Source organism: Synchytrium microbalum (assembly GCF_006535985.1).
Source record: "Synchytrium microbalum strain JEL517 chromosome Unknown SmJEL517_scf0052, whole genome shotgun sequence".
NCBI classification, from domain to species: Eukaryota; Fungi; Chytridiomycota; class Chytridiomycetes; order Synchytriales; family Synchytriaceae; genus Synchytrium; species Synchytrium microbalum.
In genome coordinates, this window is record NW_022158401.1 from 48863 (window position 1) to 74785 (window position 25923).

The window sequence follows — 25923 nt, forward strand, 5'->3', positions numbered from 1 at the left end:
GCTTGAGAAAGGCGACACTATCCAGCACCTGAGTCTGGGCAACGTGTTTTACTCAAGGCTGACTTGACAGAAATGCGATGAATAACCTCAAATATATCCGAAAACAATATGTTCTAGTTGCCTACGCGTAGAAACTCCTTGTTGATGGCGTTTGACTGCTGCATTATTTTGGGTGAGCTATATAGTACAAGCCACACCACACTGTTTGTTCTTTTTCAACAAAGTGAAGACTTCACAACGCTCACTCAGGCAAGTACTGCATAGGGAATACGCAATACTATTATTCACGTCCAACATAAATTCACACTCTTCCCTTCTCTACTAGCAATATCGAAGCTTAAACTAGCAACGACATCTCGGTGACGTTTGAAGCTACTCATACATCCTGACACTCTGATATTATATCCATCCACTTAAAAGCATCATGGCATACGTCCCTCCACAAAAGAAGGCTGGCTACGAAGAAACCCCAGAGACAAAGATTCATCGCATTCGAATCACATTGTTGAGCAGAAATGTAAAGAACTTGGAAAAGGGTATGTACCCGACAGTATTGGGCTGTTGTGTAGATATTGACTGATATTGATATCAGTCATTGCCAACTTGGACGATGGATGAATCAGCTTGCATCTCTGAAAAACGTTCAATATTCTCACAACCATTACACACGCCTAGTCTGTGCCGACTTGATCCAAAAGTCAAAGGACAAGCAACTCAAAGTCAAGGGCCCTGTTCGCATGCCTACAAAGGTTTTGCGCATCACTACTCGAAAGACTCCTTGTGGTGAAGGTTCAAAGGTAACGCAATTATCAAGCTTCTATTAAGACATCCTTCACAATACTCACACATTCATCTCTTTAGACTGTAAGTTGAATTATTTGGCTTGCCATACATATACAGATTTCCCCGTAACTGCGTAACTCATATTATATCCTCAAATTAGTGGGACAGATACGAAATGAAGATTCATAAACGTGTCATTGACTTGCACTCGCCTTCTGATGTAGTCAAGCAAATCGTAAGTGCCTTTACATCGTTTGGCGTAAATTGGGTTGGTCACTAACAACATATTTGACACCTGTTTTTGCATAAATAGACTTCCATTGCAATTGAACCTGGTGTCGAGGTTGAAGTCACCATTGCTAACTTGAAGCAATAAGCTGTCTTGTCTTGTATATTTTGCTCTTGAAAACAAAAATACATTACATTTGCCAAAACTATTACTTGGTATAGGTTGTATCGGAATTGTATTTATCTAGTCAGCTCTTGAATTGCGGACGAGATACATGCCCAGCCATTCTGACGGATTCGGCGGCCTATATGAAGCATTGCTTAATGCGACGTCCAAGAGATTGAAGTGCATAAAACGCTCACCGTTCCCTGTTTAAAGCCTTCAGTCCTTCAATGAGAAGAGGAAGTACAGAGTCCTCTAAATATACTCGTGCTGGAGCATTGTTCTTTTCAATGTTGGCTGGGTCTGTTGCGCGAGAGTTTGCCAAGTATTCCTAAATGCGTGAATGGGGTGAATGAAACGGAGCAGAGATATTATTCAGGCACCAATTTGTAGCCAAAAGTGCTCAATTTCATGCATAATCTTTTATAAAAATACCGAGCAAGAACACTAACTTCAATCGTCTTGGGAAGCTGCCTCAACTTGTTCATCTTTTCGTCTGCGGAAGAGGGAGGGAGAGCTGTCTCTTCTACAAAAGGTCAGTTAGGGTACGCACTGGAGAACATGCTTGGCTTCAATTATCATGATTTACCTTTATTGTCTTGACTCATTGTTTGAATTTATAGACCTTTAACAATTTGCGGCGACACGAGGCAGGACAAAAATGACACGAAGGACAAAAGCAGAAAATGCACGCCTGGAATCTCTCGCAAATTCACTCGAGGCGTATATGGTCGAGACGAATCGAAATAATCGAGACTCGAAACTGGCTTTTTGGAATGAAAAAATCGCTCATCAACGCAAATTGATTGCCAAACAAGGAATTGAAGCAACAGCTTTGATGGAGGAGAGGAAGGAGCACGAACGGGCTAAAAAAATGAATAATTTCCTACAGGTTCGTGTGACGACTTTTGATACAATGATTATGAACTGTCTCTAAATATATCTACTTTTTCACCAACAGCGTAAACGGAAGATTGAAGCACTATTCTCGAAACAAGACGAGACACAAATCCAAGTTGATAAAGCACCAGAAGACCGTATAGAGCACGTCATTGCGGATAGCCATGTACCAAGTCGCTCAACTTCAACCACACAACAGCTACAATCTCTCGGCAGCAACCTACGACAATCCGTGGTACGCACAGAGTCACAGCCAGAGGAATTCACCGTGCATTTTAAAGGTTTGAAGGGAGTGGATCCATTACCACAACTTGCAAGTGCACAAGATCACCATCCGCCACAAGACACGTTTGTACCTCACCACCAAAGTGATCCGGCCCGGGTGTCATTTATCAGACCGCTAGAAGCACAGCCTGCAACAACTTCTCGCCGTGCATCGCGCCGTCGTTCATCAGTCCCCATCCCTCACAACATCAACCAAGCAGCCCTAAATATTTTCGGATCCGAAGCCGCTGCCGAACAATTCATGCGAAAATACGAAGTCATGGACCTAGATAACAAAATTTCGTTTCAACATGACAACGCACCACTTGATCAAATCGCTGCTGGCTCGCCGCTAGGTCATGAAGGCATGACGCAAGATGAATTCAATCACAGAGTGCTTGTGCAGATGACTCGAGTGCGAAGACAAGCGGTAGAGCGGATCCGTGTTAGGGAGTCTATGGTTGAGACGGCGAGACGGTATCGGTGGACCATGAAGGGGAAGTTTGATGCTGAGATTCGTAGAGGGTCGGGGATAATGAGTGCTGCAAAGAGTAACGAGATTAGTAGTAGTGCTAAACCACACAAGACGATCGCTTTTCAAGACCAGTACTCTCACGATGATGAATACCATACCTCACCGAGAACACCTGACGAGTCTGACGCATCGGAGACAGATGATGCCGAAAAGGCACAATCGGCTGAAGAGTTGAAGGCTGAACAAGCATTACGAGACGCGCTACGTGGATCGCGGAGAGGGATCATGATAGGATCGTCAAGACCAAGTCTAGCTGCCAGCCAATCTGCTAAATCGGTACGCACAGAGTCTGAAGAATCGATGCAGGTGCCAGGCAAAGAATCCTGGAAAAGACGTGGATCTGCGTTATTACGAAAAGATAGCCGGCCCACGTCCATACAACGAAACTGGGTCAAATCACACAAGGAGCGACCATTATCTGCTGATGGCGGTGAATCATCAAATGAATCGTCATCCATGCTTTCGCTAGGACCTACAAGACCCATAACTGCGTCTACACCATCACTATCCATAACGAGACCTGATACGACAGATACGAACGCTACATCAACAACAACTAACTCGACATCACAAAGTACAACACTCTCAGTCCCTCGCACCTCATCACGCGGACTGATTGAAACCAACCAAAATGACAGTTCGGGATCACTCACAATCCCATCTACAAAACCATCAACCCCCTTCGTCGCACGTGCAAGTTCTCTCGCAAGTCGTAACTCTATTGCATGGGCAGCTATCGCCATGCTGCGTCGACGGTCTAGATCCGTGACGCCCGATTCTGCGAATGGTGGAACGCTTGATACGGACATGATGTTCCCGGATCCTGTATCGCCCGGTGAGTCAGTTGGCTCTGAAACCTCTCAGCATGATGGTGCAAGTGAGGACGAAACGGCTCCATTACAAGACGAACCGTCAATGTCTCAAGCCGACGAATCTCAAGCTGCAAGCGCACTCAGCCTCTCCTCCACCCGCTACACACGCCCCTCTCACCCTCCCAGCAAACTATCCGACACACAACCAGACCACGTCCCACGCCACTGGCAGCCCCTCTCCACTGACGCGCTCTCATACACACACAGAATCCTCTCGCCCAAACACGAATCGGCGCTACTTCCAGCATCAGTCGATCCTATCATTGTCGCATCAATCAAAGACGCGATTGGGACTACTCCATTGCCAAAGGGCTCGTTACTGAAATCGCCGATGAAGGTCAAGACGTTGATACCGAAGAATATAAAGTTTTGGTTGTTGAAGGATGCGGTTTCACTTGGGGTTTTGACTCAAGGGGCTCAGGTTGACGTAGAACAAGGAGTTGTTAGGGATGGTAGGCCAGTTTCGGGTGCAGTCGATCAAGAAGCCGAAGAAGACCCAACCACGTCAGCTTTTGTGAGACAATCTGTTGATTCTCCTGTCAGACAATCTGTGGATTCTCCACAAACACCAGCAAGCACGAAAGCAAATTCTGCCAATACTCAAAGTCGATCGTCTCAAATGGCTACTCCAAAAACGACAACTCCAGCTCATGCTCAAGACGACGACGATGATATGGACGCTTTACAGGATGAGCTCGCAAACTTGGAAGACGATTTTAACAGCATGGACCTTGTTTGACCAAATTCAGTAGACTTTCGAGTCTCACGCAATTTGTTTCGTCAGTTGAACAATAGTATTATAGTCATATGCTCAAACAGTCAAATAAAACACACTTGGAAAAACAAGACATCTCACGGATTTGAGAATTGTATCTTGTTCACAAACCAATTGTCGAGTTCTTTGTGTAATACCTTTCTGTTTTTAGTAGTGTACATTAAGTGGGGGAAATAATAAACGTCCCTTTACTTTGAGTTATTAAATATGAACATGGAGTATAAAGTGGTCTTTGTAGGTTAGTAGTTTTGCGTAGACCCAGCTACATTTGATCCATTCCTCCGAAATATGGGTGAGCCAATGCCTGTTTGGCAGAGATTCGACGACCTGGCTCATACACAAGCATTCGCTAAAAAATGATGTCAGGGCGGAATGATCTTATGGCGAAAGACCCCAGTAATAATTGGATAGCATGGGATATTCACCTTTAACAAATCCAGACCGTCAGCATCGAGATTGTGCACCACTTTTCCCAAGTCTTGAGCACCCCAAACCGGGAATGAAGGTTTGTAGTCTGGCAGAGCAGAGATGCCACTCCAAGTAGATTCGTTTGGAGTACCCAGAGTCCTGTGTGTGTGTTTTGTTTGTTAGTTAATGGTAAAAATTTTATGATTTTTTGTGATACACGTGGAAGCCATGATTTATCCTAGCCAACAAGTTAACTCCTGTATATCATGTTCATTTCTCCATTCACATACCTGAAGATACGGAAGATCTCATCAATTTCAGAGTCACCAGGGAAGAGAGGATGTCGGAGACACATTTCAGCAAAGATGCAACCGACGCTCCACATATCGACACAAGTTGAGTAGTGTTTGCCTCCCAATAGGATTTCTGGAGCTCGATACCATAGTGTGACGACTTCATGAGTGTAGGTTCTTAGTGGGATACCAAAGGCTCTAGCCAAACCAAAGTCTGCTAGTTTGAGTGCACCGTGTTGATCAATGAGTACTATTGAAGGTCAGGGGATAAGATTGTTAGCATTAGAGAGATGAGAATGATCATTGATGTTGAGTTACAGTTCTGTGGTTTCAAGTCTCTGTGTAGGATTCGTCGAGAGTGGCAGTAGTGCAAGCCCTTCAAGAGTTGATACATGTAGCTCTAGTAAAGATAGAGAGAACATCAGCGCATGTGGGTTGTTTGATCATTCTCATCGTCATCTGATCATTGGATCATCATTGTATCATCACTTTTATCATACCTTGACGAGGTTTGCAGACAATCCGTATGGCGCAGTCGTATCCATGTATTTCTTCAAGTCCAAATCCAAGAATTCGAAAATGAGGTACAATTTTTCATCATTGTGGACGATATCGAGTAGTCTAGTGTTAATAAATCAATCAACCTGTGACTTAGCGAGTTTAAGTCACTTGAGGCACAACCAAACCCCAGTTGTAGCATCATCATCAGCAAGACGATGAATAAGTATGGCAAAACGATTAAATCAATGGAAACGATTGCAAATGATCAAGATAATTATGAATAGGCCTTCAATCACATGTATTGTACATACCTGACGACATTTGGATGGTTGAGTTCCTTGAGGAGGGATATTTCACGAATGGCAGTGGAAGGGACACCCTCATCTTCAGTATCCAATCTGATTTTCTTCAATGCGACGATGGTTCCGGTCGTTCTGTCCTTTGCCTTGTACACGACACCATATGTTCCTTCCCCGATTTTTTCAACCTTTTCATAGTTTTCACCCTATGAATGATGAGTGGGAGTGAGTATAGATGATGTTAGTAGGAGCATGGTGCATGGGAATATGGCCGTCATTCCGATGTAGGGGCAGCAGATCTATGCAAAACAGACTCACAAATCCGCGAATGTCTTCTTGGGTGCTACTCACCACAGTAGCACGTCCAGCAGCCATCTGATGATGTCTTGATTGCTATCTAGTTCTGATGCTATGTGCGCTATGTAACGTATGTCCTGCCTACTGTGCACCAAATAATGAATGAACTCCTGCTCGTCTGTGGTTTTTCGTTCCAGTTTAAAGCAAGCAGCGATTATTTCAAGCACATCAATCACGGTGGAGCGACAATGAATGAATCAATCTGCCTTATTAGAGTGAGCAATCAGATATGTCAATCAAAAGTCACGTAAAAGCGTGTGAATCATCCATCACGTTCTCGCTTGCTACAAATAGCGAGTGAGCAACTTCGCATCACAACAAAGAAAAAGAGCACAGTTCCTTATAGTTCTCCACATAGTAGCAAGTAGATATTTAAGATAAAAGCCGCCATTCCGCTAGCTGTAAACTCTCTGTGTCCAATGCTACCTTCGTCCATGCAACGTTACCTTCTTCATCCAATTTTCAAACTCAGCTTTCTCACACTTACCAGTTACTTTTCAAGTGCATTCTCAAAACTTGGCTGATGAGTATAGGATCCAAGTAAGCATTCAATCGATCCAATCCCCTGATTTCAACTCCAATTTCAGCCATTCAAACATCACTGTTTTGCTAGTTTTCAGAGGTTTTCAAAACCGTCACCTCCTGAAAGAGGAAGCTTCCCATTGGACTTGGATGGTAGTTCATCTTGAAAAACATTTGAATGCTTGTTGTTCTTGACCAATCCCCTTCTACTAGGCGACTGCAAAGCAGCTGCAAAAACATTTATGGAATGCATCAAGCAAGCTGAAGGCAAGCATTCAAAGTGTAAAGAGTTCTCAAAGGCTTACTTGCAATGTCGCATGGATCAGTAAGAACATTCACCTTTGTTTGGATGATTGGAGAGGCTTGGTTGAAGAAAGCTCTTGCATTCGTCGAATCTCTGGGGTTTGCTTCACGAACTGAAATCACTTCCTATATACTAGTGGTCTAATGGCTCCTGATGAAATGAAAAACTTGGGATTTCACGATAGTGACAGCATTCAGACATCCCAAAACCAGCAACAGCCAAAGACACCCAAATCCGACAACGGATAGTAAAAGAGGGATTCTGGTCCGATTTATTCTTGATCAGTGAATCAGAATATACTATTGTGTTATATACAAGCTAGATCTGTACATATTTTTGTATTTTATACACTTGCTACACTCATCACCACTACCAAAGTATCTATGTAACAGCATGATCTTATCCATTTATATATAGCATCATCTTAATTACATCTCAATCCTCATAATCTATCGACCAGTTTGACTTTGGTTTGCTTGCCGTTGGTAGTGGATGTAATGAGGTTATGGTTGTTGCGGTACTACTACTACCACTATATGGAGAAGCTGGTGATGATACAACAATTCCAGATACATTTGTCGCAACAGGAGCTGCTGTAGCTGTAGTTGCAGGTGTACCACGATTGCCAACAGATGGAATCTCATCTGCTCGAGCCAATCGATACGTCAAACGATTACCTCCTATAAACACACCTTCAGCCATACGACGTTCGAATTCAGCGACAGCTCGAGACGGTACTCCTGCAACCCCAAACCCTCGAGACGCAAAGACATGAGTTCGAGTTGCTCCCAAACCTCGTAATGTTTCACGAAAGACGTCTCGTCCAGCATTAGCTCGCATATTATCAATGCGGAAGTTGACAGTTGTACGCTGAGTGCTTGATGTAACAGATGATGGTCCTGGCGAGGCAGGTCGAGCATTTACAGAGGCTTCACGATTGGATGTCATATCTCGAGAGTATGGAGTTTCTGGCCGTGTAGTACGTAACTCTGGACTTGAGATACCTGGGCTGCTACGAGAGGCTTCATTCGTGATATCATCACCAGTACCATTTCCAACATTATATGGTTGTTGAGATCCACCAGCACCACTATACTCAGAGCCTCCTTGATGTTCTGGACGATTGGAAGCTTCGCCAGTATTCTCATAATTGTTTTCATAGTGCTGGTGGTGCTGTGCTGTTTGTACATTATCAGCTCTAGAAGCACCGTCATGGTTAACAATGGTAGTGTCATCATGGCCAATCGCGGTAGCGTCATCGGTATTTACAGTTTGACCATCTTCGTCAACAAGAGTAGTGGTTTCGACGACTTCGGTAGTAGCGGTAGTAGTGGTGGTTGTAGTCATCTCTCGTCTATTCATTCTAAAGAATGGAAGCCCTATAGACACCAATTAGCACTTTAATACTATTCATATACCGCGTGTCGACTTGAATCATACCTGATGGCCCGACAGACGATTCAAAGGGTTGGTCATAAGCATAAGCAGTCGCCAATCTACCAGATCGAGTTAAACTGCGACGCTGCTGAGTGGTTGGAGGCAATGATGTTTGTGGAATTGGGTTTTTGCCTTCGACCGACCATTTTGCCTTTTGTAACATTTCTGCTTCATCTACTGTGCCTGATCTGTCTAGTTCTTCCAAATAACTGGTGACTGGTTTGACGTCCTTCAATATTGTCAAATCAGATCGCAGATCTTCTGGACGAGGAATTTCGTCGCTCCTCATCCAACCAGATTTTTGTTCTGCTTCATCACCAGCCTCTGATTCTTGATCTGTTACTGAGGATGGCGGGTTGGAAGATGCGACTCCTCGCATAGCAAAAGCATCTGAGCGACCTAGATGGGCATATGGATTACGTACATATGGAGTTGTACGTCTATTTTGAGCAGAAGTACGTCCCCATGCGTTTGGTGCAGGCGCATGTCGAGTACCAGATCTCAACGAGGATGATGGAGGTGTTGGTGCAGGGCTATTAATAGTTTTTGACGGAGGAGGCACTCCCCACTGATATTTTTCGTCTTGTTGTTGTGGTGCGACTTCATACGTTTCTCTATACGATGTATCTCTACTCCAAGGGTCTGTATTCAAGGCAGACTCCCTATATGACGAGGGCGATGATGTTGGTTCCTCTCTACTATAAGCGGCACTCCAACTTGATGCTGAGGTAGCTACAGCAGCTGTCACAGGCCTACTAGCACCACTAGCAGTAGGTGGTTGTGGCAGATGTGTTTGAGCGATTGGTGCTGCGGGTATACGAGGACGACTATTGTTGCTATAGCTATTGCTGGAATCTATATTTGCTGGTCTTATAGGAGATGTCTGTTGATTTCGGTCATTTGGTAATGAAGGAGATGACTCTTGGAATCCATTTGTTTGACGACTGTTGTTGTTGAGGTGCATACGACCAGCCAAACCAGTGTTTGGACCATTCACAGAATAGGATGAGTGAATAGGCATAGAGCTGGGCAGGGACGGATTGTATCTACTTTCAGCAGACCATTCAGATGAAGGCTGTTGATGTTGTAGTGGTCGTTGAGTCGCGCTGTTACGTAGAGCAGTAGCAGGAGCAGTGGTAGTTGATTGAGCATCATCAGAAGAAGGGACCTCTATACGACGAGTTCTTGGTACCAATATATTGAGTCTTGGAGGCCCTGGACTCGTGATTTGATAAAGTCGAGCAAGCTGTGTTCTATGTGGATGACGCTCTGGCAGCTCAACAACAAACTCCCTTTCCTCAGCTGAAATTATACGTGTACTGTGAGCATCTAAATTAGAATAAATCGAATTAGTTGACGAAATATTCAGAACAGATTCAATAAAGACAGTGAATCAGGAAACAAGTCAAACGTGTGTAAGTTTGACAGACAAGACTAGCTCCGAGGTTGTGAATAAGGACACTTACATCTATGATCTGAGCTATCGGAATCAATCACGTTGTTGTCGTTTGATTCCTGCAACATTGTCAAGCTGGGAGCCTTAAAAGTCGTGCTTTTTGGAAATTGGGTGAGAATTCGAAGAGCTTCTTATCGACAACCACAGCACATTCGAACTGCGTTATCGGCCATATTCGCAGCCGGAACAGCATAGGACGAGACTTTAACGCGTTATAACACGTAAATATTCAGCGATTCGTTTGCTCTGCAGATGTGTAAATCTTTCATTTTCTCCAACACTTCAAACTCAGCACAGGCAAGACTCAATCAACCGGTACCAGTCTAATCACCGCTCAAATCATGAATAAAATGAGCCTGCTCAAGCCTCTGGTCCATCCACCAAAAGAACCTATAGGTGTGTATCGTGAAAACATCTTGATCTACCTCTTGATCCACAGTTCCAAGACTGCCCGTGACTGCATTCATCATTGTACTTACTTGATCCACTTGATAGATGGTGCTCTACGATCGGATTTGGCCATTGAAGTCCGCAAACTCAACTTTTCATTTGGCATCGAAGAATCGCCAATGATTTTGAAAGACTTCTCGTTGGAGTTGCCTTATGGTTCAAGATGTCTCCTTGTTGGTACGAATCACTTATTGTCGTCTCATCGAAGCTGAAATCCTCTTCCGAATCTGCTGGTGGAGATGCCACACCTAGCCACACTTAGACACACCTACCCAACGACCCCGATCTCATCTTCTCTCTTTCAAGGTCACAATGGTGCTGGAAAGTCCACACTCCTCAAAGTGTTGGCCGGAAAGAGGTTGACGAGAGGTTGGTATCTCTAGAAATGGAAGTCGTGTGGCCTTCCCTGATTTGTGACGTTTTTCAATACTAACGTAGGGGAAGCCTTCATTTTGGGTCACCGATGCTTTTTCGATGCTCCTCCTGTAAGTTATTTGCTTACCAGAGCTAGTATAACTTCGATGAGTCAAGTTTTTGTACCTCAAACACGAATATTTTCCGGAATTTTGGCCTGCTTGGACCATCCATGACCGCTAAATATCTTCCTTTATTTAGGGAGTCACATACTTGGGAACTGAATGGGCTGCAAATCCTGTTGTCAAAGGCGAGGTGCCTGTGTCTAGGCTGCTGAAATCTCTCAATGCCGAAGTACATCATGAACGTTGCGCAAAGCTACTGGACATTCTTGATGTAGATCCAGGTTGGCACATCTTGCGCACTTTTGAATGGGTTTGAAGCCGTGGTTTGTTCTCAATTTTAAACTCTTAGGATGGAAGATGAATGAGGTCTCGGATGGACAAAGGCGACGAGTGCAGATAGTCTTGGGCCTAATGGCTCCGTGGACGTTATTATTATTGGATGAAGTCACTGTTGATTTGGACGTTTTGGTTCGTTCAGAACTGCTGAAATGGCTGAAAAAAGAAACTGAAGAACGAGGCTGCACAATTCTGTATGCAACCCACATCTACGACGGTCTAGGTATGCGAATTCGTAAAAGTATCGAATAAGATATCCTGTTGATCTGACCTTCTATTCACTACAAGGAAACTGGCCAACTCATGTTTGTCATATGAACAATGGTGAAATGGTGCACTTCCGTGCAGTGGGTGATGCAACCGTCTTCCCGGAACTGGAGGCAGCTCGCCAATCAGTACGACCAGATGCCATATGGAACTCGCCCTTGCTAACCGTCGCCGAGGACTGGTTACGTGCTGATTACCAACAACGAGACTCTAACAGACGAGGAGAAACCAAACATATGACCAGGTAAGGAGTGGTTTACATTTGTAATCGTGTCCATTTTCACGTATTTAATCGTAATTTTCTATATGCAGATGGGACATGTTGAGCGAAAACATGAAAGTGTTTGGTGACAGCTTCTACGATTATTGGAGACGATAGGTGCTTCCTTTCTTCCCGTGGTTTTGAGCAGCTCATGACTTATATGAAAGTTATCAAAGCGCTCCCACTACACAGCATATATTTAGAAACAATTGCATACAATATAGATCATTTCCTTCCCACACTAATCATGCACATCTTATGCGAGATAGAGCCCTCGTGATCATCGAAGCCGATGTCTGTAACAGAAATTAAGGTTGTGCTGTTTTCCCCTGTTTTTGAGCGAAGACTATATATTACGAAATGTGATCTTAAATGCTACGTACATGCTGCCTAAGGCGCCCTAAAATCTATCTTTTTTTTCTGGCTCATGCATTTTATTGGGATTATAGTCCCGCAAATATATGTAAAACACTTAAGAACCACTGAAGTTGCTAATTACTCCCCATACGTTACTGGAATTACGTTTGCGTCAGTCCCTCAACTTAGTTGTGACCAACCACGGCACCCGCCGAATCCAGTGCAACCCATACTTGTTCCCCTACTATATTTACTACCAGTGGGCCGCGACTGACACACCATCGTTCCTTAAAGAGATCCTTAAACTCGTTCCGCAATTTTTTTTTACGTTTGGGGGAGGATACGTGGTATTTGTAGGAAGTTTGGTTTCGCTTGGAAAACATGTGAACTTGTCCGAGTGGGTGAGTCAAGTCAATTGAGTGGTCCATCACTGTTTCGGGTTCACTAACAGGACTTATAATTAGTTAAGGAGCATGACTCGAATCATTTCGCTATCATGTGGGATTTCCCGCGTAGGTTCAAATCCTGCAGTTCACGATTTTTTTCGACTTCCGCCCACGTTTGTTGTAGAGATGGTGGTTGCCAGGTCACTTCGACAGATGATCAAGTCAGCAAATCTAGAGAGGGGACAAATATTGATGATTTCCGATGATGGAAATGATGATGACGAAGTATCAATAGACGGTTTCGGATAACACGCCTTTTTTGGTCAAGTTTCATGGTCGAGCTTCGCAGTAATGAGATACACTGAAACAAGACAACGGCGACTAAGGCTTACTTGATTAATTGAGAATAAATCAAGTGGATCGACATTTGTGAGATCCACAACTGGTTCTTGGACGACAATCACCACGTCGCTCGTACTGCTGTTGTGAGCACAACTGCACTATACTGCTTGCCACTGTAAGGAAATTACGTGGAGGGGAAGTTGATTGTCGAGAAGCTACTGCCGACATACATCCAATCACGTCTTTGCTGTTTTCGTGCCAAATGCCTCTAAATGATTCTAAATCTGTAAGTGCGCTACTGCAAACTGTGCCAGCCTCGCGCATGTGACGGTGCCAACTCGTTTCTTGTCTTTATAGGCTCCCTTTTGGTCGCGTCGTCTTAGTGATTTGTTTCTTGTTTCTTGGATAGATCTTTTACGCAACTTTGTCGACAAGACTCCTGCACCAGTCGCTTACCAGTGAACTCGTCTTAGGACTATCATGTCTTTGCTATGGTTAAGAATGCAAACACGTCTCTTGTATACGTTCCTTATGACTTCCAACGGATGAAGCACTTCGAGTGAAGCAAACCTTTTCTGATAAAGATTCGTCTTCACTTACCCACTCGGCCACTCTGACATGCTTACTTGTTCACGTTACAACGAGACTGTTGAATGCCTCGCAAGTACTCCCTCAAAAACCGCAACGAGGACCGTGGCGTAGGTTCGTAGGTGATTCCTATTATTTTATCGCACTCGTCGTTGACAATAGGAATCCATCAAGCTCACCTGAACTCGATGAGTGACCATACTCAAGAAACCACCCAATCCTTCTTATCAACCTTTGACGACAAATCTGAATTCTTCAACCGTAAGCGGGTCACTGTAAGATCTCGATTATGAAGATGGGGGCTAAGGTGCAAACGTGGTCGTTCATGCTTTCTTCAAATTGTAATTCAACAAATTTTGTAACAAGTTTTTAACAATCCAGTTTTTTCGTGATTCAGGAATTAAATGGTCCATTTATGTTGGCTATCCAATGAAATATCAGAGCTGCTGTGATCATGTCGAATTTTCAAACTGAAGTCTCATCTTCATCAACCTCATCATGGAGCATCACACGCAATGGACGGCTTTTCTTTGTTTGCCGCATTTAGGAAATGGGACTAGTTCGACAGTCACCCAAAGTAGGAAAGTGCTGAATCTATGCCACTTTATATTGCGTATCGATTCTTAGAGTGCCTGGTTGTGTGAAAATACGCTAACAACCGACTTGACCTTCCCAGCCACTAATTCCATACCAGTATCTCATAGGTGATTACTTCAGAGTGGCCCTGAATACGACTTCCGTTGGCAGACGTACACTGGCTCCATGATTTCTTGGAAAAGTCCTACTTTTCATAATTCCAAGAACAAACCGCTTCAGAGTCCACTTCCCAACCCACGACGGCCTCATTACGTAAGAATTTGATACCCCAGAATCTCAAGAGAAATTTCAAGAGCTGTAGATTTAGAACAAGGAGCTCCAGCCCAGGGACTTGCTTTAACTCTTTGAACATGGACTGTTTTTCTAACGAGTTCGAGAAAACTCCTGGTTCTGTATGGATTAAGAAACCTGCTGGAAGTGCTAAGTGACAAGGAGTTGTCTTGATTAATCAATTGAACTCAATGGATGGAAAATGTGCTGGTGCTGATGAAGAGCTGCATTAAACATCTAGATCACATTTACTACACTCAAAAGCACATGGTCTCATTCTGTTAAGGCTTGCAGCACGATGCTTGCCACGGTCGAAGGGATGGAGCGGTGATTCACGGATACGCACCTCGATATTTCAATTTGCCACATTCTTGCCAACAGAAAAGGACGACTCGACACCATTTGATGCTAATTGATTGGATTATTGACTCTTGGGACTTCATTGTTATTGCACTAGAACTTCTCCTCTCCTGTTGGAGGAGCATTACAACATTTCGTGGTGATAACGAGGACACAATCTCACGCAACTATTATTAGCTAGCTCAGATCAGCTGTAGTTTGTGCTTTTGAAGCCTAAATCGGCAGCGAATCCACTATTTGAGAAACTATGGACCTTTAAATCCTGAAGAACCCCTGCAACAAATTATCGAGCAGCAATACACCACCGCAGCAAAGATACTGACGCAGCAATACACCATCCGAACGTTCACCTTGTATATAGCCGGCCAGAGATTGGGAATTGAAGGCATGGGTCTCGAAATGATTGTAAAACGAGGTTTCAACATTATTGTTGTTGGAATGTATTTACTTCGTTCCCTGAATGCAGAACTATAAGGAACGAATACTGAATTCATCAGCACATACCTAAAACTATTGTTTTAATAGGATAGTGCCCTGGTTTTGATATGAAGTCTTAAAAAAATTAGGTGAGGCTAGCAAACCGTTTAGGAGTCTCGAAATTTCAAACTTTCTTACGGTCGAAGTGCCCGAGTGGTTACAGAGTAATGTGAAAGGAGATATTGCTTTTTTTTGCTCATGCATTCTATTGGGATTATAGGAGATATTGCATTGCTTTTTTTGCAATATGAGATGGTGACCCTTTGTCACAGTGTGATCATAACATTTGAAGGAAGTACCTTATCAATCAATTATGACAGTGTGGCCGAGCGGTCTAAGGCGTTTGATTAGAAATCAAATACGTTTACGTGCCCAGGTTCAAGTCCTGGCACTGTCGATCTTGTGCTTTTTTGGTTTTTTTCACGAAGCAAAAAATGTATATTAAAGCGATTTAATCTACACCGAAAAGCAGCTCTTCTGCATTCATAGACCCCAAATAGTTGGTAGGGAGTAGAGAGGGAGTCTCTATCAAAGAGACCAGACATGTAAATTATATCTAGGTTTGAGACATTTTACTATGTATTGAACATTTACTCGTGTATTCGTACGTATTTGCTACGACTCGTTATAAATCCTGTTGTCTTTCTAGCCTGCGATTCGCATCTGTGGACAGGAAGGTGAGAGGAGCTCATTTGGTAATGGCAAAGTCAATAGCAGTTCGACGCGCCAAATTCTAATTGATGCTTGGATACTTTCCGTCCAATTACAAGATAGAGACGGAATTTGCGATCGTTCACCAAGCAAAAGTGTGACTTGCTTTGTGATCAGTCAACTCGCAAAAGGACGCAAAACACGCACGATTTTTCGCAAATTCGAGAACAAGCCTGAAATGCAGGATTTATGCCACATTGCTCATAATGATCTAATCTTTTTATTGCAGCAGCTTCCCACTTCTTGTGACATTTCAAATCCCGAACCTCGCGTCCGGTTCACTCTTGTCCAACTTCACACGTAGCATTCTCACAAACAGACAGAAGAAGCACTCTCAGAGACAGCCATCTTTACCATCAAAGTCATAGCAATTTCCCGCCTCTACCCAGTAGCCATCGCAGCCTGTACAGGAAGAACAAGTTACAATGACCTTGGTTACAATGACCTTGCCATATAAAAAGACAGACCATGGCGATCTAATCAATCCACCACGAGCTGACGGTGTTGAACGATCTCCCTTTTATGAAAAGTTTCCTCCTCCTATCCGCAACATGCCTCAAGGCAACGGATTCGTAAGTGCTGTGAACAAGAGCTACATTGCTGCATTCAATGATAATCTGTGCCAACCTACTACGTCCTTCTCGTTAGGATTTCCATGTATATTTCTGGCAAAACAATGCAAAATCAGTAAAATCAATCATCAAGCTCCACGACGATTTTCGACGCGAATTTCCTGAAATCAGGTATATGTTTGTTGAGTTGTAACTGAAGTTTTCTTCCAAGTTTTTGAGTTCAGCTCTTTGAGAGTTACCTCGGAGGGTCGCTTGAGATCGAAGATCTTTGCCAGAACCAGCATCATCAAATCTGCAACACAATTCTCACTTTGACTCACACAAAAAAAATCATAGAGTCTATATGATCCACTCCAAGCCCGTTGGTCCACATACTGTCGGCATGTTTGAGATTAACGTAAGCATGTTTCCTTGCATAAGACTGTTGTCTCTACTCCAGCAGCGAATTACTCATCTATACCCAACTTCCAGACATTCTCACCTTTGGAAACTGGAGTCGTCTTCTCGTGGATGGTTGTCAATCGTGGTGAACACAGGTACGCTATTACTTTGTTTCAAACTTCTTGTTACAAGCATATCAATAACTGCTCAAACTCATCTTAGTGTGTTGATTCATCCTCACACAGACGATCCTGTACATGAACATAGCGTTCTCGCAACCTGGATGGGGTACGTCTCAAAGCTACACAATCCTAATTGTTGAGCTCTGCTGATACTCTCCACAAACCTGTAGACAACCAGTTCCAATTGACCTTGAAATGTTGGCCACTTTTGAAGAATTGATGAAGAGCGGAAAATCCAGACCTGAAATCGGTGAGATCCTGGCCAAGCGCACAGAAGATCTCAACGCTAGTCTCGACAGCCTCAAGCTCTGAATAAGTTGTGTATTTTTAGGCGTAATGATTTGTTACCTCTCGTTTGTGCTTAAAACTTGCAATATCACTCAATATCATTTGAACTGGCTCATTTGTGCTATGTACCTTACTCTTTGTGGGAAAGGCTTGCCAAGACTATCTATACAATACTACTTTGGATTGAATTGAATGTTTTTATTGTTTCATACTAATATATGTAAATGGACGATATCATACTACATGCTCATGGGAAATCGTATTTTTTACTGGGGCTTAGTAAATCCTTTCCCCTTTGCTAATTGTTCATCACTACTCCCAACACTCACATCACCTTCCTCTTCATCTACTTGTTTTGTTGCTACTTTCACAGGCGATTTTGGTGATACGAGGCGAGAAGAGGAGCCACCAGTACTACCACGTTGCGACGCTGGTTGCGCAGCACTCTTGTTATTTCCTGAGGGACGGAAGCCTGTTCCTGCTAATTCTATACCAATACCAGCCAGGACAGCACTAGATCCTCCAGTACGGACCGGTGGCATGGTCGCTGCACGTTTACTCAGCTTGTATGAAGATGCAGGTCTTTTGGCAGTGTTGGTGGTTGTTCCGTCCATGGTGCTGAGACTCGGCGGCCGTCCATCTCGAGATGCTGGAGCTCGTTCCGAATAAATACGACCTGTGTTAAACAATGGTTAACACTGTCTTCCACTAAAGCAATAACTTCACATGTGTCTCACCACTGCCACGTATCGACGTAAAGATTTTAAGTTCGGGAACCTTTTCCAGAGTCTGTTGCCAATTTTCACGAGCAGCAGCACTATCAAGATCACCAACTCCACTCGAGAAAGTGCTTGCACTCTTTCCATGAAGCACCGCCCGCGGACTACTAACGTCGGAGTGTATAGATACCGAAGTTCTGCCACCAACAGACACTGCCCGAGGTTCGTTTGCGATAGGCAGCGTCTGATGAGAGCCTCGCCACCACACCCATGGTAATATCTCATCGGGAAGGAGTCTCAATACAAGCCCTACCGGCAATGACAGCAGACCGACCAGAATACACGATGCCCAATAAGGTCCATTGAGCCCTGTAACGTTAAAGACGAATGTGCCAAACTGTACTATTATGACTTGGAATACGGCGATGAATATCCAAATGCAGTAAAAGTAGGGATTGCTGAATATGCCTTCAAACACGTTAATGTTTTTATCAATACGACGGGCACTATTGGGTGTAACGAGTAACTGTTAGATAAAGATTCATGCAACACAAAATTCAAAGCAATATGTACTTGATTTGGTTGAATAACTGCAAAAGCACAAAAACGTTGAAAAAGATGGTTCGAAGTACTACTTTTTGGTCCTGGGCGGCTTGAGGACTGTTCACATCTACAACAAGGATACCACCAGCAGCAGCCAAATCTGGCAAGCGGAAGATATGAGCACCAGCAAAGAGGATGCTCAATCCAATAACAATTTGGAAGACGGCCTGGCCCAGAATCATTTTCCACATTTGAGTGTTGATGAGAGGCGAGTTACGACCTTCTGGAGGACGTTCTAGAATAGCTTGAGTAGGGCTTTCAGTAGCTAGAGCCAACGCTGCCAAGGTGTCCATAATCAAATTGACCTAACAACGAGATTTGGTTGAGATCCAGAGCAAAAGAAAGTCACTGCGTTCAACTAACCCAAAGCAATTGGACTGCCGTTAATGCTGAAGACTCGGTTGAATCAGCCAAACTACTGACTACAGCCAGCACTACCGCCGTTATATTGACAGTCAATTGAAACTGCAAAAACTTTTTGACAGAATCATTGACAGCACGACCCCACATGATAGCCTTTACAATTGACTCAAAGTTATCATCCATAAGAATGATGGAACTAGCCTCTTTAGCTACTTCAGTTCCAGCAATACCCATAGAGAAACCAACATCAGCCATTTTAAGTGCTGGACCATCGTTTGTACCATCACCAGTTACAGCAACTACATCACCTCGAGCTTTAAGGCGTGCTACTAGGGTCTGTTTATCAGTAGGAGATGATCTAGCCAAGACACATAAAGTTGGTATTATAGCATCCATTTCAGCTTCAGAGAGTTTTCTAAAGGCCGATCCTTCCATGACTTTGCCAGTTCGAGTCAAGATACCACACTTGGCGGCAATGGCTCGAGCAGTCAAGACGTTATCGCCAGTAACCATACGGACTACTACACCAGCACGCTGACATGCTAGAACAGCAGATGCAACTCCTGGACGAAGTGGATCTTCTATACCGACAATAGCAGCGCAAGTCAGATCTTGACCTGCGAGTTCAGCCAGTGCAATGGGATGCATCAGTATATCCGAGTCAGTTAGTTCGTCACCCATGGTCGGAGTAGTTGGAGACTCTGAGCTTGCATTCGTATCAAGAGTATCAGTACGACGGATTTCGTCGCTACGTTCGTCGAGTATCAATTCTCCCATCTGCTCACTGGCTTTACGTCGTTTCTCTTCCTCGGCCTCTGCCTTCCTCGCTGCTCTAACTTTATCTCTAATTGGACCAGCAAGCCAAATGGTGATTGCTTCTTTAGACCATTCTCGATATGCCAGACATATTGTTCGAAGAGATTGCTCTGCGTACGACCCAATTAAATCATTAAGCTCTCGTAAGCCTCGACTATCAAGATTTGCAATACACGGAGTTTCGGGAATCTGCCGTCTTCGGTCTTTAAGCTGTCTATCGGGCGGTAAAGCGACCACCTTGTTACAATAACCTAATACTATCTCGGACGCCCCTTTCACATGCATTCGATATAACGTGGGAGCACCAGGTGCAGATACTTTGACGAGCGTAGACATGGATTTACGTTCTGATGAGAAGGGATAGACTTGGACTACAGTGGTATCCTTTTGCACTCTACGTTCGGAGAAGGGATAACCCATAGCACCAATCCATCCTAGCAATGCTACTTCGGTTTTGGATCCAATGACTTCTACTTCCCCTGTAGTCTTGTTCAATTCTTCAAAGGCAGAGGAATTGAGTGCGTTGCCCTCTACTAGAAGATCTAGTAATTGAGCACCATCAAGTGGACTACCAGCTTGTCTTGCTTCGTTTGAAGCTGCACTTTTGATATTACGTAGTCGTGCTGGAAGTTTCGAGACATCTTCTTCAGACTCGAAATGAATATATTTCCCTACGGTTCCTTGGACGACCTTCATCTTATTTTGAGTTAATGTTCCAGTCTTGTCGGAGCAGATAGTGGTGGCATTGCCCATGGTTTCACAAGCTGCCAACACTCGTACCAAATTGTTGTCTTTGAGCATACGCTATTTTAACAAGCTTCAGTCAAAACCGAAAATAACGACTTTTTGGAAAGTATTCAAATTACCGTAGTAGCATAGGCCAAGGCAAGAGTTACAGCTAATGGCAATCCTTCTGGCACGGCAACTACTACTAGCGTGATTGCCGAAATCAAAATATTGGTCAACCTAGCAATGATTTCAGCACCAGACTCTTGAGCAGCGTCGTTTCCAAATCCTGGACCGTTCAAGACGCTAACTACGTATTTGAGTATGAGAGCCAAGAAAAGGGCAATACCGATCGAAGCTCCGATCTTTGCAATGTTCTCTGCCAGCTTGTCGAGTTTTACTTGCAGAGGTGTTACTTGAGAAGGCTGACGCAATGCTATTAAAGCAGAGTTGGAAGTTAGATGAGACATGCCAGGGTCACTCTTGGCTCTTTTTTGGTTCAAATAGAAATTTACCCATCATGGTCTTCCCGTTAAAGGAGTGGACACCAACTGCCGCAACTACGTATTTACCAACACCTTCTGTTACTTTACTACCACTCAACAAGAAGGGATCACGTTCATGCGTCTTTTTGATAGTGTCTGATTCACCAGTTGCTGCTGATTCGTCACACTTGAGATTCATGCCATTTATCAAAACACCATCAGCAGCAATGACATCTCCTGGCTGTAGTTCCAAGACATCACCTACTAGTACTTGATATACAGACAGTAGCTGAGTAGAACCATCACGAATGACTTTGACTTGTCGATCTTCCTTTTTGGCATTTAAGGCCTGGAATTGTTTTTCTTTTTGGTAATCATTGATAGATGATGCTAGGACAACAATCATGACAGCCATTAAGATACTAGTTGAAGGAAATTGGAAGTTTCAGAGATTATAATAACAAAAAAATCACTTCCATATTTAATAATACCTGAATCCCTAATAATTCAAATAATTAACAATCCTAATAATTCAAATATTTAATAATTACAATACCTCAATCCAATGTATCTTCTGATTGTCTTCTGGAGCGGTAGAGGTTGGAGGTTTAAAGTCTTCGTATAGTCCTACAGCCAATGACACCAAAGCAGCACATGAAAGCAGTATCTGTATCAAGCGATGTGTTGATGGTTTAGAAACAGTATCTGTGGTGAGACAAGTTTCATGGCATGCGCTTTGCTTCCCGACACTGTCAAACTTGCTAAAGCGAAAACAGTAAACATACCAAAGTCTTGTCATGCAGTGCCAACCACATCAGCTCCAAAATGCTCTTGCTCTTGACAGCAGGCAGTACATTAGTACCGTACACAGATATCCGAGCGGCATGTATCTCATTGATGTCCTCTATAGCCACGACTTGGTGACTAGCATCCCCATTCGAGGTTTGCTGCCGACCCATTTTGTTGTCAGAAACTAGAGGAGTGGATTCGACAGTTCCCAATGCAAAGGAAGACTGTGAGGTCAAGCGCTTCAATGGTCTACGCGATGCGGTCGAAGCAGTCGGTTCATTCGTATCCGATTTAGGATGGTTGTCTGTTTGTTGTGCCGGCGACACGGCTGTGGATGAGAAAAGCGAGTCTGGTACATTGCATAGACCTTTATTCACGTCTGTTTTTAGACCATCAACGAGGCCCTTATGGTTGAGTGTTGTTAGGCTTTACAAAAGCAGGGTCTCAACAAGAATAAGACAAGCGAAATGTTTGGTCCTACTTGTAAGCCTCCTATTCTAGTCAGATGATCAAGTGATTTGGGATCAAATAGGTCCTTTAGCTCACTAGGGTAAATATGACAAGTTAGATCTTGGTTGCCATCGAGATCATGAAACTTTTAAGAAACCGGCACGTTTCGAAACCCAGACACGCACCTTGGCTTGAACTTGAAAGGACCCGATGAATCATGGGAATGGAGCTCAACGATCCCCTTGCCTTTCTCAACATCACCCATATTCGTTGCTAGCTTTTTGCTGCCAATAAGAAATCGGACAAACGAAGGAAGGCTGTGTTTGCAGGAAGTGGTGAAACCATGAGCATCGGGTCAAACAGTAAGTCTTGGCGTACTTTCATTCGTCAAAAATTCCACATAAGCAATCCAGTATCTGCTGCACGCGACCTTGCAATCCCAACCACGACGACTATCCTGCCTTTTGGAGAGTTTTGACAAAATATTTTGATCTTATGTACATATTTAGCCTCATCTACGACGTCTATCATCATACTTATCTCGCCTCCTATCATCACGATCATCTCGACGCCTGTCATCATCACGATCACTTCGCCGTGTGTCATTGCGTCTTCTATCATCATACCGTTCAGAGCTAGATCCCTTGTCTCTCGAATCTATCGACTGTACGCGACGTCCATCATCACGATATTCTTTTCTATCTCCTCGTGAACTCTCAACAGTGCGCCCTTCAAGCTTCCTAGACTTGCGTGATTTCTCTTCGGCAAGCTCGCCATCGTGTTCAAACACAAGATCGTAATTGTCCTTGTGTTGCTGGTCTCGATATTGGCGTTTGCGTTCCAATCCAGCATTGCCTTCTCCATCTTCCAGTCCACGTCGTTTGCCCACTAAACAAACGATGTCGGTAATTAAAATGCTCTGCAGACTAAACCAGGTTGTAAAGCTCATGGAACTTACACATGAAGTCAGCATGGAGCTTGGAAACACTTTGTGAAAAGTCGACGTGAATACGTCGGTCATCAATCAGCACATTGTCCATTTTAAAGTAGGCCTCTTCACAATTTGGTTTTTCTTCAAACTCGACAAAGGCATAACAAAGTGACTCGCCAGTCTTTTTATCTCGTATGATTTCACAACTAAAACAACAAACCATTTTGGGTCATCATCAAAAAAGCGAACAGTAACGAGCACTCTCACTCACTTACCTGACAATTGGACCAAACCTAGAAAAGATCGTTTCCAAGTCTTCATCACGAGTAACAGGATTTAATTTACACACAAACAAGACGTTTTCTGGTGGCTTGACTTCAGCAAATGGTAAATCTCCCACCATTTCCAAGGTAAGAGTTCTTGCTGCGGCTTCCTTCCTTCTCCTATCCTTTTCTAGCTCTTCAGGATCGATATCTGGGAAGAGTTCTTCGTCCTCAGCGATACGTGTTGATTTCAATATGGCTTCACTAGGTTCGGGCGACTTTTCAGGTACATTGAGGCCAGATGGATCATCAAATGGATCTTCAAGAATGATTGTATGCTTTATCCTAGTGACAAACATGACCAAAATTAGTTTGACTCTCTCACATGTTGAATAAAACCAATGCTTACCGTATGTCACGAAATGGGCGATTCTGATCATCAACCAAGGCTTCATCCAGCTTGTCCAGCACGTCAAATCCTTCAGCAACAGATCCAAATACAGCATGTTTACCATCCAGATAGTCCAGTGGTTCATTCGATAGCGTTATAAAGAACTGTGAACCCGCGACAGGCAAACCAGACTCTGTTGCAGCCGTAGCAATAGAAACCGTACCACGGTTCTTATGCTTGAGTTTTGGATGTATTTCTGGAGCGAAATATCGTTTTGCAGGACCATCAATCACCCTATTTCGACGAGAGATGACAAGACTTAGTTTGATGTTTTTGATGAACTTGATCGCAGTAATGGGATAGCACACATACCCCCATACAGATTCACCTCCTTTTCCAGTAGCAGTTGGATCACCAGCCTGAGCTAGAAATCCCTTCTGCACTGAATGGAAGAGACTGAAATTGTAATATTTGCTCTTGCACAATTTCACGAAATTCAGACATGCTTTGGGAGCTCTCTTTACGTCCAGATCAATTACTATATCGCCTAGACTAGTTTCGAGCAGCACAGACATCGTCTCAACTGGCTTGACCAACTTAAGACCTTGTTTAAATGCTCAAAGAAACAGGAGCATCAACAGCACGTCGGGTCATCCGCAAGCTGATCTCAATTCGCGAATTATACATATTTTCTGAAATCAAGAGAGCTTCGTTATAATCATGCCTTCACCTTATAACGTTGCATGTTGCTGTGTTGGCAAACAATCGTTCCAGCACCAAGCCAGAACCGGATTACACTAATCCAACTAATTTTGCAAGACGGATTTATTTTTTATACAATGGCCTAACTATCTATGCTTGACGTGGTGGGCGGGGTTCTCGTCGTTGTCCAGGAACGAATTCCCTTCTGGCTTCCATTTGAGATCCTGGTGCAACCACGTTGACACCTTGGATGCCTTCAAAGTTCAATGCCTTCAATAGGGCCTAGGTGAGATGAGAGTGTTAGTGGTTGAGGAGGACGAGATAATTGTAATAATGCTGGTGGGTGGTCCAGCACTAGTATGTCGAGTATATGCGTGTCACAGCTACTGGCAATTATCGAAAGTATCTGGGTTCTTGTAGCACTCTCTGTCTTGTAGCAAAAGCACACATATACACGACACCACATCAAGCTAATAAAATCCCAGTAAGCTTACCGAGGTGTCTTGGTCGATTTCGATGGTGTCTACAGCCAAAGCAGAGACTTCAGGCACATAGTTATCCTTCCTTTCACGTTCTTCTTCTTGAAGTTTGAAGGAGATACCACGGACGGGACCTCGAGCAATACGTTTCATCAAGTGGGTGGTGAATCCTGCTATTTTATTTCTCAAACGTTTTGAGGCGATGATGGCGACTTCATCGCAGATCTTTTTGTTGGTCTGGAAGTCCAGAGTCAAACGAGGATAGTACTTTTCAATGACTACTCGTGATGCCTTTTTGACGGTTTTGGTACGAACTCGACCCTAAATTGAAGAAGATTGTTGGCATATGTAGGATTATAGAAATGCGAATTGAGTGCTGCTTGTTTGTCTTGGGGCCATGAATTCGTCAAATGCTTCGACTTGATGTTTGGCAATAAGGGGTTTGTCACATCCATCCATTCAAGTCCATATATCAATCGGGCAGACGGAGAGAGGGATTTCACTCGGAAACCGACAAGTCATCTTGCAACTAATCACTTACCATGACTCCCTTCCCTTTCTTTAAAAAGTTGGTGTTTTGTTAGGATGTCTGCTGCTCACATAAGTCTTATGAAATCTGTCACGTAAGCAATAAGTAGATGGCTTTCCTATACCTTTCAAGCCAAAAGTATTTAAAGATCACTCAATAATAAAAGCATATTCCTCACAGCTCACGATTTATAATACGTGACGCGTTTTAGTGTCCTTTTAGTTTCACTCCACTTTGTAGCTTGACATTAATCAAGAAACTTGCTGGCCAAAGAG

At 43.6% G+C, this 25923-nt stretch overlaps 8 protein-coding genes across 8 annotated transcripts; 4 read left to right on the plus strand and 4 right to left on the minus strand.

The window, feature by feature from the left end:
- Positions 1–424: 424 nt before the first annotated feature.
- Positions 425–1159, plus strand: SmJEL517_g05544 (uncharacterized protein; the record flags this gene model as incomplete). Its single annotated transcript, XM_031171470.1, has 4 exons — positions 425–536; positions 676–797; positions 944–1018; positions 1097–1159. 4 exons carry the CDS (start codon positions 425–427, stop codon positions 1157–1159), a joined length of 372 nt encoding a protein of 123 aa, XP_031022564.1.
- Positions 1160–1255: 96 nt separating this feature from the next.
- Positions 1256–1782, minus strand: SmJEL517_g05545 (uncharacterized protein; the record flags this gene model as incomplete). Its single annotated transcript, XM_031171471.1, has 4 exons — positions 1256–1316; positions 1375–1505; positions 1627–1700; positions 1764–1782. The coding sequence occupies 4 exons, from the start codon at positions 1780–1782 to the stop codon at positions 1256–1258; spliced, it is 285 nt and encodes a 94-aa protein (XP_031022563.1).
- A 53-nt stretch (positions 1783–1835) lies between these two features.
- Positions 1836–4484, plus strand: SmJEL517_g05546 (uncharacterized protein; the record flags this gene model as incomplete). The annotated part of the gene is made up of 2 exons (XM_031171472.1): positions 1836–2066; positions 2136–4484. 2 exons carry the CDS (start codon positions 1836–1838, stop codon positions 4482–4484), a joined length of 2580 nt encoding a protein of 859 aa, XP_031022566.1.
- Positions 4485–4782: 298 nt separating this feature from the next.
- Positions 4783–6396, minus strand: SmJEL517_g05547 (uncharacterized protein; the record flags this gene model as incomplete). Its single annotated transcript, XM_031171473.1, has 7 exons — positions 4783–4869; positions 4946–5087; positions 5219–5471; positions 5540–5621; positions 5722–5842; positions 6034–6227; positions 6340–6396. The coding sequence occupies 7 exons, from the start codon at positions 6394–6396 to the stop codon at positions 4783–4785; spliced, it is 936 nt and encodes a 311-aa protein (XP_031022565.1).
- A 4051-nt stretch (positions 6397–10447) lies between these two features.
- Positions 10448–12008, plus strand: SmJEL517_g05548 (uncharacterized protein; the record flags this gene model as incomplete). The annotated part of the gene is made up of 8 exons (XM_031171474.1): positions 10448–10493; positions 10593–10724; positions 10854–10916; positions 10986–11032; positions 11163–11307; positions 11376–11585; positions 11651–11873; positions 11942–12008. The coding sequence occupies 8 exons, from the start codon at positions 10448–10450 to the stop codon at positions 12006–12008; spliced, it is 933 nt and encodes a 310-aa protein (XP_031022568.1).
- Positions 12009–16419: 4411 nt separating this feature from the next.
- SmJEL517_g05549 (uncharacterized protein) lies at positions 16420–17426 on the plus strand (the record flags this gene model as incomplete). Its single annotated transcript, XM_031171475.1, has 6 exons — positions 16420–16551; positions 16628–16722; positions 16888–16948; positions 17023–17087; positions 17155–17220; positions 17285–17426. The coding sequence occupies 6 exons, from the start codon at positions 16420–16422 to the stop codon at positions 17424–17426; spliced, it is 561 nt and encodes a 186-aa protein (XP_031022567.1).
- Positions 17427–17668: 242 nt separating this feature from the next.
- SmJEL517_g05550 (uncharacterized protein) lies at positions 17669–24513 on the minus strand (the record flags this gene model as incomplete). Its single annotated transcript, XM_031171476.1, has 15 exons — positions 17669–18078; positions 18140–18627; positions 18695–19029; positions 19088–20707; positions 20770–21065; positions 21145–21536; positions 21606–21613; positions 21671–21781; positions 21900–22307; positions 22385–22448; positions 22890–23241; positions 23312–23490; positions 23560–23892; positions 23957–24232; positions 24311–24513. 15 exons carry the CDS (start codon positions 24511–24513, stop codon positions 17669–17671), a joined length of 5475 nt encoding a protein of 1824 aa, XP_031022535.1.
- A 277-nt stretch (positions 24514–24790) lies between these two features.
- SmJEL517_g05551 (uncharacterized protein) lies at positions 24791–25663 on the minus strand (the record flags this gene model as incomplete). The annotated part of the gene is made up of 3 exons (XM_031171477.1): positions 24791–24922; positions 25135–25440; positions 25661–25663. 3 exons carry the CDS (start codon positions 25661–25663, stop codon positions 24791–24793), a joined length of 441 nt encoding a protein of 146 aa, XP_031022536.1.
- Between the last annotated feature and the right edge of the window lie 260 nt (positions 25664–25923).